Here is a 15,278-nt window from a genome sequence, read left to right as displayed (position 1 = left end):
AAAAAGGCCGTTATTACCATGGCAACCTAACTAGAATTGCTCCTATATCCATTTTTACTGACATGTATATGGCCAAGTAGCACCTCATTTTGCTCAGAATAAGCAGTAGATACAGTACGGCGACAAGTACTGTACTTTCACAGTGTCAAAACAAAATTAAAAATTATTTCCAAAGTGCGGTGAAACTTGGTTATTGGACATGTACATGTACATTACATGTCGCGTCGAATGTTAGCATTGAGGTACGTGTACATGTACATAGTATGTGCAGCTAGCAGGTACATGAGACTATTTACAGGCATGCATTACTATAATTATCAGACTGCAAACACGAGAGAAGCGTCAGACGGTTCGGCGTTACACTTCAACTGAGAGAATAGGTATTGTAACCCAAGTACTAACAGGAGAAGGAAAAGGTGGTAGGAAACTGTCAGAGTCTAAGGAAAGAAGTGCTATAGGACAGTTTCAACCTGAACTAATTTACTCGAAGTACGTGTAGACAATACGATAGATCTCGCAGCAATGTAAGAAGGACAACACTATTTGTATGCGATGGCAGTGCTGTAACGAAAAAATGATGAAAATGAAAATACCAAAATCCTTTGCATACTAGTAGATATTAAAACAGTCCAAACACTGACTAGCTTGCCACTATACTTAAATGCTTTGAAAAGACTTCAAGGCTGCAGTTGGACAGCGCTCACAGGTGAATAGCTGCAGGTTGATCCCAACATTGTGATGCGAATACTTTCGCTTCCATGTGTTTCACTTTAACTGAAGTTGTTCTTCCGTCTGAGCTTTGGAAACTCTACGCCGTACAGCTGAGCCCATCTCTACTCCGCCATCTACACCATCACTGTTGGCTCTGCAGTCAGGGACAATTCTTTAGCCACTAGTACATGAGGTATTATATGAACATGTTTTCCCTCTTCACCGCCGCTCTTGAATCGCATCAACTACGTGCCGTGATCAGTTCAGGAGAGACAAGCCATGACATTGGACATCGGACTCTTTCTTGCAGTTAGTGTTTTATAAGTATAACGGTAGTTTCACACTGCCTAGGCCCAGCCATCAAATTCTGTGACAAGGAAATGTTTCTTCTACTGCTGGTGTTGCATATTGGGATAGGTTACCTCCAGGTACTCGGATTTCGTTTTTGTAACACTCCACACCACATAGCTACTCCCTCTCACTGCAGCATGGCACTCCTTAGGCAGTTGTCCTAGAGCTGTTGAGCTGGTAAATAGGCTTTGTGCAAATGGTAGCTGATCACCACGGTCGGTGTGTTCAAATCATGGTACTAACACTAGCCGCTCTTGTAGATTCGAATCAAATGCTCGTCCACTGTAACACCTCCTGTGCAGCAGTACTCACAAAGTAAATGCCTTCATTCCAGCCCGATGAAGTTAGCCAGGTCTGAAACGTTCCACGGTTGTAGATTAGTCCTATGAATAGTTACAACTGGCTTGGCAAGCTATGATGACTTTCCCCTGCTTTCCACACATAATTGTTGTGCTGCTCCTTGTTGGAATCATGCCTACTTTTTCGGGGAGCCAAGATTACATTATAATGAAGGTTCTGCTGAATTTAGCATCGATCCATTCGTGGACGTTCCGACAGCAAAAGCGCCAGCGAGTCAATGCAAAACTTTGAAGAAAGTGTCCAAACGAGGTAACACATTTCTGGTATGTCACAACTACGCGACTTGATGTTCAATCTTTCCAACTCTCGCACAAAATCAGTGTACGCGTCGGTTCGCATCCTGTGTATGTACGGTGTTACTATAGCTCCTGGCACATAAAAGGGTAAAAACTCCCAGGTCCAGTCAATATAGTACCGAGAAAGTCTTGAAAATGCTTGAATATAGCCGATGAGAACTTAGTTTTTTCGGCAATTTGTATTCCTATCGAGGGTGATTTCGGGACCTTTGGACGCGATTGGACACGCCATACTGGGCCAAGATACTCTTGAAGACATTATCTATCAAATAACACCGAAAAATCCATGTTAGCCAACATGTGTCAAGGCATGTATTTTAGAGGTCGATTTTTTGAATTGGCCCCAGTACTATAAACAAAAACAAAGCGAAATAAAACAAAACAAAATAAATATTACACATTACTGGAGGCAAAGAGAAACAAATGTTGATGAAGAATTAGCAGTTATTAGAACACGAGCTTCATGGTGGCCTTCGATCAGCTTGACTAGAGATGGGGAAGGTGTTAAACATATCATACAGCTCGGCAGAAGGAAAGTATGATGGTTTGCGGAAAAGGACTTTCAGTATCCTCTTATTGTGGACTTCCAGGGTACTCATTAACGATTTACTTAGTAGGGATGACCAGGTGGTTGAGCAATAGAGAAAAATGGGGAGAATATAGCAATGATAAAAAAAGGCGAATGCATTAAAGCGGTAGATGGGAGCCGCGAGACACGACGTAGCCAACAGCTTTACTGACTTTGCTACAGATATAGTCGACATGTCTACTAAACGATAAGTCTGAGTCAATGACCAAACCAAGATGCTTGTGTTGCTTTACCACTGTGAGGTCTGTGAGGGATCCGCGAAGAGTGAATGCTATCTCTAGATGTATCTGTTTCGATTTTGGTTCTTTGTAGATCTCGCCAGCTGAGCTCAGAGTTACTGGCCGAAACAATCGCAATGAAGTCTAATGAACAGATATGCATTATTATGATAAATTGTAGCGTAGGTCGCTATACTAGTGCCTCGTGCAGTACAGTACATAGAGTTCAGCACTACAGTAAACCTGTTAAGGCGACCACTCGGATAAGGCGACCACCTGTCCTTGAAGACCATTGAACCCAGAGCCAAGGCATGCTATTTCCAGTCAAATGACCCTGGATAAGGAGACCACCTGGTAACAGAGACCACGTTTTGAAGGTCCCTTGAGTGGTGGTCGTCTTAGACAGGTTTCACTGTATTTTGATAAATCTGTCTACTGGCTACTAATACAATGGCAGGTTGGTCATTTCCTCTGTGCTGTGCTGGTGAGTTCACAAAGAACGAAACGGCATGCTGTCCGCAGATTGACCGTCAGAATACAATGTACATACATGTATCTGAATTGTTGGGCACTATAAAAGGCAAGAGTAACGCCACATACCGCCCACTCACCAGTTTTAACCATGTCTATACGCAAACAAAAATATTATCCCCTGGCGGCTGCCTATTTTGTAGAACATTTTTTACATGTGCCCCTATTCCTTTCTACATGGGTACATGGGTACATGTACATGCAAAGTGCAATGAGCGACTAATTGAATTTCAAGACTCTAGTACAGTAGTCATGTAAACAGTGACTCAGCATTAATCACCACACAAGCACACAAGTACTAAGTAGCGTTCTTGAGCGCCATTCGAAACGTTTCTAAGAATGAGAGTCTCCACCGGTCATGACAATCTCTCCACATGTGCGGTTCCTCTAATATTATACAATCATTAATTTTTTACTGTTGCGTTATGCATGGCTCACTACTTTTCGTAGTACTAGTAGTACAGTAGTAGGAGCAGTCTGGTGCTAGAGCGACGAGCTGTCTACATGATTGTACATGTACATGTATGTCTGTGGTAACTTGCACCATGGCCGGTAGTTCGGCCTACAGTCAACTTCGCTTATAACGACTGCGGATATAACGACAATTCGCGAATAACGACAGAATTTCCATGCCCAGAGCAAAGTCCATACTACCTGTATACATGTACATGTAATGAGACTTCGGGTATAACGACACTTCGCGAATAAGGACACTTTTCTGATGCCCCGCCGAGTGTCGTTATAAGCGAAGTTGACTGTACTTAAATGCCGTCTTCACAAACGGCCCGTGACTACTCGGATATGGCCAGCTCTGCTCCATGTACATGTACATGTACCTGTATCAATAATTTTTTTAGGACTCACGGATGCCATCCATGATCCTGGAGTAGGCCTTTGCGGATAATGCCGGCAGAAAAATTGGCAGAATTCGGTACTTTTTCTGGTAAGTATGCATGTTTGGTATGTGGATAAAGAAATGGAGCAGAATTCGAGGAATTGCCCGCCATAAGGTTTGTATGGTTCTGCCAATTTCACTGCTTTTCCAGCAGAATCTGCCACCTTTTCGAACATTATCCGCCAATGCCTAGCCTGGAGTCATCCGATATGCTTAGCACATCGTGCCGTCAGCCATTATGAGGTCATGTATGCAAGGTAGAACAACAGAGACCAAAAATCTCTCGTCACTCCGAGTTTCGTGTTTTTGAACACGAAACTCGGAGTGACGAGAAGATGTTGGTCTCTGTTGTTCTGCCTTGTGTAGTACGCTCTGCCCTTGTTAGGGTATTGAGCACTATTTGCAGCAAAGGACTTAAAGGTACATACAGGTACCGGATATTATGTACAAGTACATGTACATATAAAAATACATGTACAGTCAGACCTCGCTTATCCGGTCCTCGTTTATCCAGATCCCTCGCCATCCGGAAGAAAATTGTTGGTCACCGATTTACAGCATGTGTCATGTACACATACAGTACTAGTATGTGTGTTCGATTATCCGGTTCCCTCGCCTATCCGGATATTTTGTGGAAAACGGATGTGTGTGCGGTTAAGCGAGGTCTGACTGTATATGTTTTAGCTAAACATGTACATGTATATTCCGGTTGGTTTCAAAGTCTACTCTATTGGTTGTCTTTTGCGTGAAACACGAATTCACAACAATAACTTACTTGCTCCATTTCTTCCATAGCGATATTGTCATTGATGAGTAGAAATTTGAAAGTTTGTTTGGCCCATGGAGACAGGAGATGTTTGTCAGGAGAGTTGGATACGACAAGCAGGATGTTTACTGTGCAATCCCATCTTTAGTCCGCCTTGGATGGTTGATGTTTTTGGGCCTTTTATGCTTACATATACATGTACTTCGAAGTACATACATGTACATGTACAGAGCATGGATTCCAGACCCCATATTGTTCATTTCATGCACGAATAATGATGTATTAGATTAAGCCAAGTGCAGTGTGCTTTGCGAGTCGTGTAAACACTCGAGTTGTTGCTGGAGTGAAGGTTCACACACAGCACAGCACAGCGGTGGTCCACGCGGGATCCCCTGCTGCATCCCATAGGACAATAGGAGGTCACGTCCATGTGCATGTAGGACAATGTATTCCTCACCATGCACTACTTCCACCAGGTCGACTACATTGTATGTCATGTACGTTCATGCAGCTGGTTGTGCTGTCTGATTTGGCTAGGCAGGTAATGTGATGTTAACGAGTGATTCAGAGAGAGAGAGAGAGAGAGAGAGAGAGAGAGAGAGAGAGAGAGAGAGAGAGAGAGAGAGAGAGAGAGAGAGAGAGAGAGAGAGAGAGAGAGAGAGAGAGAGAGAGAGAGAGAGAGAGAGAGAGAAAGAGAGAAAGAGAGAGAGAGAGAGAGAGAGAGAGAGAGAGCGAGAGAGAAAGAGAAAGAGAGAGAGAGAGAGAGAGAGAGAGAGAGAGAGAGAGAGAAAGAGCGAGCGAGCGAGCAAGAGAGATAGAGCGAGCGAGAGAGCGAGCGAGAGAGGGAGAGAGAGAGAATAAAGAGAGAGAATGAAGGACAAAAGAGAGGGGAAATATCAAGCCAGAGGAAAATAGAAATCAGTTTACAAAGTCAGTTTTATTATAATTATATGCACACTTTACGAGTACACTTTACCTGTACATGTACATGTGTGTGGGGGTGATGGATTTAAGTAGACAATGTGAAAGATACCAAGTCCGATTGTTCGAAGCCCTTTTCCCTGGCAGGACATTTCCAAGGGAATATGATACTATGAGGATATTGCATGCACCAATCGCCTACCAAGGTGCAGCCATCTCGTGATATGCGTCATGTAGCATCGGAAGTGATCACTAAGGGCAAGGATGCCTCCCTATATGATTAGAGCGACCAGGCATCGTTTGGCCGCCCTTGAACTTGAAGGCTGCACTATCTAACGTCCTGACAAAAAGGTACCAAGGTAAATCGCAGCTCCCACAGTATGCATGTACATGTACACACAATAGCGACAGTTTCCGTATTGCCTAGAATTGTCTGAGGATTGCCTTAGCTTTGCCATGTGCATTAAATCTGCCGCTAGGGTTTACCAGGTGTTAGCGGCCGTCGCGAGTTCCCTTCGGGAACGGACACGATAATTTACTTTTTTTATGTGCATGAAACGCAGCGTTACAACATGACCTAGCCGGCTGTCTCTGTTCTCTTCTGCCTTTGTGGTATACATGTGCACATGTAGCTGAGAGCACAACGCGTTCGCTTTCCAAGAATCGGGGTAAAAGTAGCCAATCAATATCCACAAGAGTGTGCGCCAGTTTGAATACCATCACCTACCATACCCTGCTATCGAATAAGGAACATATCACCAACAAACTGTGACAAACTCGGGGTAGAGATAATGTCAAATTAGGAAACGCGGAGAGATGAGCAGGATACGCCTGGCGACTAACCATGACTCAGAGAACATTAAACTATTGTGAGCCCAGTTGAAAGTGTCTCGGCGACATAATCATGATTACAATGTACATGTGTGTTCAACTCCCCCCCCCCTCTCCCACCCACTTTGTTTGCCCTTGATTCATCCTCATGTTTACTCTCAACAATATCAGTACATAAAGTCCAGATCACTCAAGTCGTTTCTTGCTGCATGCCGAAGTCTGCACTTGACGAGAGTACGAGTCGAAGTCGAAGATTCGTCAGACTTCTCGTGTGCTCTCAACATGATGCGATAGTTATGCAAGGGTAGAGATTTCCCAAGCAGACCTCTGACCATCATGATTCATCTCCCCTGATCATGACGTCTTCAAACAGCAGCGGTGGCGACTGAAATGCGATCCCAGCTCGGTCCGCTCGTATTACAAAGACCCAGCACGCGACTTTAACGCACCACGCAATAGACACCGCTTGAATCGGTGCTGCACTCTAGGACGGAAATCAGGGGTCACATTTCACTTGCCACCACCGAACATGCGCATGTCCCAATCTCACGTAGAAAAAGTTTTGGAAAAGCTGCCTGAAGAGTGCTTAAATACATGTATGCGAGGCTCAGAACCTGTTACATAATGGAATAGAGAGGCTCCACGAGAAAGAAACCTGTCCCAATATTACTCAATGTCAGTAAAACACGGCATTGTTCAGCTTGCCGAGTCATCACTGAAAGCGCTCTATAAGTATAATGAGGGGTTAACACACAGATTATCAATGTACTTCAAAAGTAGTTGCGAAATACTGATGCATTTCATCAATTCTATGCCTGGATGCCAGCAACAGGTGCATGATCAGTAGTACCAGTACACGGCTCTCGTGCGCACAAGTGGTACAACTTTATCTTACCTTGATTAGAGACTTGCCCACTCTACCGTGTCGACTTCTTTGGGGCAGAGCGGCGCATTTTCCGGTTCCATGGTGAAAGGTAGGGAGATCACAGGCATGATCCGATGATGATGATGTAACCCCTAGCATGTCACATAGGCCAGGGACCGTCGAATGTTTGGACGCCGTTGGCTGTCTGCGAGTGAGCCATGCCACGACACACTGCCCTCTCCTAGGTCATATACATGTACAGCAGATGAATGTGTCTATTGCCTTGGCATGTCCGTGACTATCGGAGATGTTACGGCGCGACGGACTGCATGCTGTGCGCGTGAACCATCTAACAATGATTGTATTGAAGAGTGAAGAACATATTTGATCACATCGGTTTGCTCATCCATCAAGCGTTCATATTCGGCAAGTCCTTACAAAAAAATGAGAGAGACTAAAATTACGAGTTCAGGGGTTGTCGCCCATAGTGCATGCATCTGGGCACTTCAGACTGCGTAGCGCAACGCGTAGTAGCTCGACATAAACGCCGGTGTTTATGGAATCTGCGGTGGAGAGCCACACGTTCAATGTCATGTACATGTAGAGAGAGAGAGAGAGAGAGAGACGTAGAGCAAAGGGCTGGCGGTCTTAGACCAAGAGAGTGACACTCGAAGGTGAAGAGGGGCGCGTTTCTCAACACGACAACAACTCCTTTAGACTTCCCTCGATCGGCTCACAGGAAATTATGAACGCGCACGAATAACATCTGGACCAGGATTTGTACTTGTATTTATGGATTCTCCACAGGCCTTAGCCTAAACCGAGGAGGTCTCCGTATCGGCTAGCTACTGAAGTGTTTTTAAGCCCATCAATGGCATCATTAATTATTTTCATCAAAGCGCTCGCCTAATGACCACACAGCATACTTGGTATGGCCAAGCAGCATTGCAATTTTCATTACGAAAACACTCTTCATCACGAATTCATGCCGAGATACACGTACATGTACATGTATGAGTCGTGCTAGGTACAATGTAGCCAAGTTGTGGGAATGCGTGGTGAAATGATTGCAAACAATCTGAAGAAGAACACTACAAAATCAATCCTGCGGGGTGTTACACAACTAGGGAAACTCTTCAGCACACTGATATTGCAGGGTTGGTGTGAATGTACGACCAGCTACAGTACATGTACATGTACGTAACGATACTATTTTAGGCCCATTTTGGCATTGGACACAGAATGATGTATTTCGTTGTGACATGTTTCTGTTGTGGCAAAACCATCACGAAACTGGCAGCTGAAGGTGTTTTCTAAATCACATACCATTCTCTATTCAGCTCGTTCTGTTGATAGCGATTCTAAAACATACCATCCTGCCATGCATTAATTCGCTAGAGTACGAGATTTAATAGCGGAAATGTAATGCTCTTCAAGTACCTAGTATAATCTGCTGCTCCCATCTCTGCATGATATGGCGATCACGTATAATTATAATTAAAAATAGAGAGAGAGGACCATAAGTTTACAAGTATAATAATATTATTATGTATCACCTTTCTGTCTTTTTCACTTGGATCACGGAGTGTTCAGTCGCCGATGAGGCTCAAGAACATCAAGGTCAACGAACAGCATGACGCTACTTGCATTTGAGAATTTATTCTATTCTCCTCTACGACAACGGTGGGCAGCAGCAGCACACATTGTGGGTGAACATAGGACAAAGCATGGGAGAGGTGGGGGTTCGATGGTGCGTCTGGTGTAGCTGTAGGCAGCAGGGGTTACATTCTTCGGAGACTGCACCAAACCACGGCGTTCAGTGTGCAGTTCGTTCGTATTGTGTTGTAAAGTCTACTGCGAAACTCTCAGACACACTAGGTAACACACAGAGTCTGTGTAGAAGCCTAGAGCAACACCATCATGCTATTTCAGTAAAAGCTTTCTCTGTGTGTGTCCCAACGCGCGCTGCAATCACAATTTACTATTGTCATGTACAATACTAGCGGGATGGACTGAGCTTTGGACACATGCTTGGGTTGGGAATTAAAAACTGAAGAAAACCCACATCGCCTCGCCTCAATCGATAATTGGAACGCCAGGTGGGGCCATGCTCAGTATGCGTGCACTACTCGGACCCTAGCCTAGGCCTACGCGCCTAGCAGGCTAGGCTCTAAATACATAATTATTATGCTTTTTGCTGATTGCCGCATGTCGATATTAAAGTCACGTACACCTACTGTACATGTATGTACTAATGTAGTCTAGCTAAAAGGCACATGCTTATTAAAGCAAGCAGGATGCAACTGCATTGAGGCAGTCTCAAATCAGATCCCACACGTCATACCAGCACAATACATGGTCATGATAGTACAACACGTTACAGCAGCGATGTCATTCTCAAGTGCTGCACGCGCACTCTCCGGGAATTTCTCCGCACGATGATCTATGCCTATGGATTGCGCAGCCCATTGCTTATTGAGCGGAGCGAAGCCTCGCAGCTAGCTCGCTGATGCTGTGTGGCCACGTGGCGAGTCCCAACCCGGCAGGGTGTCGCGTCGCGCTCCTTGTTTGGGGGCGTGCTTGTCGATTGCCATGCATCGGCATTCGCACCAGTTAGACCAGTCTGTCCCGGACAACATTACCTTGACCATCAGCCCAAGGCTATAACCTTTACACTGCGAGCGGGCTGGGAGCGAGGACACTGGGGGAGCATAAAAGGAGCAAGATTGTTTCAATGCAGACCAGAAACATCGGGTAGCGAGAAATCACTGAGCAGAAGAAGGGATAGCCGAGTTGTAAGAAGGTTCTCTTGCACTCACCTTTGCTTGTTTGTCTCCGATCAGCTGTTTGGTGGCTTGTAGATTGTTTCTAGTGTGATAGCAGAACAGTTAGAATGGGTCAAACTCATTCCCGAGCGGCTCAGCTGCAGAGAAAGAGAGTGTCCATGGGACGTTCGGCCACTGGTGAAGATGCCAGCGTCATCAATCCCTCCAAACACTTCAGCGGCTGCGAGGTGAAGAAACTCCTTCGCGAGTTCATGGACGAGCACCCAAGCGGAATCATCAGCGAGGCGGAGTTCACGCAGGCCTATGCGGCGTTCTTCCCGTATGGCAACTCCAGCTGCATCTCCAAGCATATCTTCCGCGCCATGGACCGCAGCGGAAACGGCTTCATCTCGTTCAGCGAATACCTGTCTGTGCTGGGCGTGATGGGCAGAGGCACTACCAGCGATAAGTTGAGATTCGCATTTCAAGTCTATGACATCGACGGCAGCGGCTACGTAACCTTGGACGAGTTCTGTGAGATTCGCACGGCGCTGGAGGCGCTAAGACCAGTACGAAAGTCGAGATCGCATGCAACGCTCACCAGGCAAAGTACGTGTCCCAACTGCCAATGCTCCACCTTGCCACGTAGCGACACCAGACTGTCCTTGGCTGAGACCTCGTCTGCCATTACATCTTACGAGTCGCTACTAGAATCTACGCACCGTGGTCCCGCTCCTCGCCTCTCTCAGCAGCGCAGTCTGTCAATGGTCTCCCTCACCCGACCATCTCTGTCCGTCATTGGCTGTCCAACAAGCAGCAGTGACGTCACCGCAAGTTCACCATCATCAGAGTACTGCCGCTCACTGCCCAGAAGCCCAAGGCTGGACAAGTCGCGACTGTGTCCGCTGAGTGAAGACCAGGTATGCACAACCTCAAGCAGTCCGTACGGCCACGCATCCACCCTCTCCTCCACACCCACATCATCAACATCATCTCGACACAGCAGCAACTCCAGCAGTCCCACGGGCACGCTTCTGTCGCGCCGCAGCTCCACGCTGTCCTTCACTCAGGGCTGGGCAGGTCAAGGCAGTGTATTCGGACACGATCATCCCATGTTTGACGCTGAGCTGGACTCTGTGGAGGAACTGTTCGAGGAGATGGATGAGGACAAGGACGGTCTGATATCATTCAGTGAGTTTCAACGAGCGGCTAATCGCGATCCTACTCTCATAAAGCTCCTCAACGGACCAGTGTAACAACGCAGTATCCAAAACATTATGGTGCTTGAACTGTTCACGTGTATGGCTTCTGAACGGACTATTAATATTACTACTTTCTGACGACTTGACAATTTGCTACTTTTCCGTTCATACATTATACTGGTACTTCCGTTCACTTCATTCTAATCACTAGACTTTCGCTCGCCTCTCTTTCCCTCCCTTGTCTAACCAGATTCATCCGCTCTTATCCCTTCTCTCCCCCTCTCTTGTCTTTCTCACCTTTGTCTATCCAAGGCTTCTTCGTCCGCTTCATAAATCACGAATCTCGGTTACATCCTAGACATAACCATTCCCTCCATTCAACGTCTCTTCGTCAGATTTCGGTATTTTAATTTTTAAGTTATTGCAATACCCGTTGGTATAGGCCGCTTGCCCAAATCCCAAACTTATCAAATTGCCAGCATGGACTGATATTATTTTGTGTTGTTACCGGTATTGGATGAACGCACACTCATAACTATACCACTATGCGTATGCTCAACATGAGCTGTAGCAATATCAGTTCAAAGCCTTCTATTTTCGAGTCCGAGCCCCCTTGCGTGTGTGTGCGTGTGAATGTGTGTATGCGAAGTGAAACAAGATTATCGATCAACACAAAAAAATGGTGTGCCTGTCGATACGACTTAGTATGCAGGGCTTGAACTTGTGTCTGTCCATTTTAGTTGCAATCTGAGGGTCACATGTGATGGGTGGTCTGCAAACTCTCTCCATGTCCGTGCTGTGCAAATGTTTCATAGGCACAGGGGAGGAAATGCAGCACACTTGACATGAGCAGTTCGCTGACCGAATGAGTCAGCAGAACGGGTTGTTAGGCAAAACCACCAGCTACTGCCATGCCGTACTGGTAAACATGGTTAGCGGGTCGCAGAGTGGTACTGAGCGTGAGAGAGTCTGAGAGATAGAGGGAGAGAGAGAGTGCCTAAGACCACCTGGTTCATTGTTGGTGCTGCGGGCAAAAACAATACGAAACAAATACTAACAAGACGTAACATAGTTATACCCATTCGGCACTTCGGCGGAGGTCAAAGGCCTGGACCTGGACGGCCGGCGCTAGTCCTGCATAGACTGCATACTAGTATAGCACAGTAGGGTGTTGGTACATGTACATGTACATGTACGTACCTGTACAGTGCAGCATTGCTGCCAGTGAGTGCGTTCGATTACACACTTGAATCGATTCATGAATCCATTCGCATGCATTCAAGTCGTTCGATTTCATGTCAGGAGCCCTGGAATCGATTCGGAATCCATTCACTCTATTCACATGGGGTGATGTGAATAGCGCGAATCGATTCATGAATCGATTCGTGAATCGATTCGCGTGCATAATCGAACGCACTCACTGATCAAGGACGTGCTCAATATTCAGTTTTCAGGTGCATCCCCCATGCTCTGAATTACGTTCGGATAATACGTAACACGGATAATACAATCAATAATAATCATTATTTTAGGAAATTAGAGGCCACATGCCACGTACTGCTCTTTTCTCTCCGAAACTCAACACTTTCAAGCCAGATGTGAAAGAAAGAAAAAAATCATCAGTCACATCACCGGGACTCGAACCAGGGACCTTGCTATTCGCGAGCAATGCTCTAACCAACTGAGCTACAGTATGACTCTTATCCACGGTGATGGTAAATCTATCCTTCTTCGATCAATTCATATCTGGCTTGCATCATGCTGGCAACTCACACCAATCAAGAGGACCCTCGGCCATTCGCTTGATATCATGGGGAGAGCATCAAACTATGTCCACTGCGAGCAAATAATAATCATAATAATTATTATAAGTACACTTTCCAGTTCCAGTTCCCATGGGTGGAGGGGTAAGTGTTATCTGAGTTCCGCACCGAATACAATGGAGAGAGAAAGAAAGCTGTGTTTGGACACTGAGTTTCACCTTGTCATGATCGTCAACCTATATTCCGTTAAGTTCAGTTGCCTGATGCTCACGAGTCATTGAGAACGTGATGAAAGTAGGAGTCGCAAACACAGCTTCCTCTGTCTCTCTATTGTGTGAAACACTCTGCCCTATATACGGGCATCGAGCAATCTTCCAGCATTGAAGCAACCGCCATGTACTTGATTACAATTATGTACATGTACATTCCGCACAGGTCAATAGTCTGCTGTATGAGTTGCTATGCAGTTTGTATGTGTGTGTGTGTGGGGGGGGGGGGGAGCAGACAATGAAGCCCACTATTTATCTACATGTACATGATTGTACAATACGATATTACCGGTACATGCACAGAACGCAAGAGGCACAGAGTGGTGCAAGTGTCTGCTGCTTCAAACGCATGTTTTCTTTTTCCGTTCCGTTCTGTTAGGCACATTCTTTACTCCGAGGAGGTCACATTCTTGCTAACGACTACTGACCTCCGCTATCGAAACGCCGGACTGGGGCTCAAGGTGGAGGTGAAAGGAGAAGTAGAAGCCCAAACCGCCAACTGAGGTCGAGTGCATGCCGTGTGCCTTATTGGTTATCGGTTTAGCTGAGCAGCTGAACTACTAGTGCTTCTGTCTAGGTCTGCACATCCGTTTTCGGCTTGCCACTGGTTATGGCGAATGTTGTAATTACATGTATGTGCAGTTGGGCTCACTGAAATCCGACTAAAGTTTTTTTTTTAATTATCCAAAAAACTGTCGCCTGGACCAGTTCCCAAACTACATGTAACTGTGCTGAGAATTGTATACATGTAGTTACCACGCAGCAGCCCGATGCATCCAGAGGGCAGAGGGCAGAGGGCAGAGGGCTGCTGTGCAGGTAGCTGGTGTTACTTTAGTAATCTCGCTATTGTAACTGTACTGATTTGTCTCGTCAGTGTACTTCGAAGCATATGTGTACGTCTCAGCCACTTCGACTAAGTAAGGGCGTCAAGATCAGTGCAAGTAGTTAGGGATGCCAAATGTGCCCCTTCACAAGTAAGTTAGTTCACGGAGCAAACCCGTAGATACGAGTTCGGCAAGGAAAGGAGACCGTGTCGAGGTGCAGCTGGCCGGCACTAGCACTCCATGCAGGTGGAGAGTCATTCGATTCACACTCAGCACTACTACTAGCACTATCACCGTGTGCGGACGAGTAGATCTACTTCCTGACTTTCAGCACAGTCGTCATGGATACGTGTACATGACTGTACAATCATGTGACGTTGTGTAGTTGCACACACTGGAGGCGAAGGTTGGTTTAGCTGTAACTAACTAATTTACTTCAAGGCAGTTCAAGCATCACACATTTTACCGATCATCAGACAGCTTGCATGTTGTTATAATAATGTGTTTACTCACCTTTCGCTCGCCATGCTAATGCTTGTCGTATGGCCTGTTCAAACACTATCATGCATATGCGCATCCGCTCGATCTATTGTTGTATACGTGAGAAGGTTTGACCTTGAATACAACACGAACACTAAAGCCTAGGAAAGAGTGGATAAAATCACGGATGGTTTTGGCACGACTGGGTGGCGATACGCGCCAGGACGAACAGCCCGCCGAGACGAAAGACTGCCCTTTCCGCCTCTTTGTGATGGCAGCAGCCTCACACCTACGTCACTGGCCGAACGGATGGCAGTGAAGTATAATGTTGTAACGAGCAAAAAAGCACTTTTGAACTAGCTCAAACAAGCATGAAAATCAGAGTGCTCTATTAAAGTGCAATATTATTATTATTGTGGGTTACAGTGAGGGCGGCGTCCCACCCGCCTGTGTGGATTCACAGGAAGTGCGAGTTACGAAGTCTGAAAGAAGTGTTGAACGATCTCTGCTGGGATGACGACCACACCATAGCTCAGTGGTTAGAGCGTCGCTGGCTACAAGCGAGGGTCCCTGGTTCGAGTCCTGGTGGTGACACTGACTCAGACAGTCAATGTTTTCTTCAGACTTTTTCCCGTTTGTAT

General features: G+C 46.0%; 1 protein-coding gene across 1 annotated transcript; it reads left to right on the top strand.

Annotated features, from left to right (window-relative positions):
* Positions 1–10,171: 10,171 nt before the first annotated feature.
* LOC135812422 (uncharacterized) lies at positions 10,172–11,889 on the top strand. Its single transcript, XM_065325795.1, has one exon. The coding sequence runs from the start codon at positions 10,228–10,230 to the stop codon at positions 11,353–11,355; it is 1,128 nt and encodes a 375-aa protein (XP_065181867.1). The 5' UTR covers positions 10,172–10,227; the 3' UTR covers positions 11,356–11,889.
* The last annotated feature ends 3,389 nt before the right edge of the window (positions 11,890–15,278 follow it).

Source organism: Sycon ciliatum, chromosome 3 (assembly GCF_964019385.1).
Source record: "Sycon ciliatum chromosome 3, ocSycCili1.1, whole genome shotgun sequence".
Taxonomy (NCBI): Eukaryota; Metazoa; Porifera; class Calcarea; order Leucosolenida; family Sycettidae; genus Sycon; species Sycon ciliatum.
Note: the sequence above shows the minus strand (reverse complement) of the source record. Positions and strands in the feature narration are given on the sequence as shown.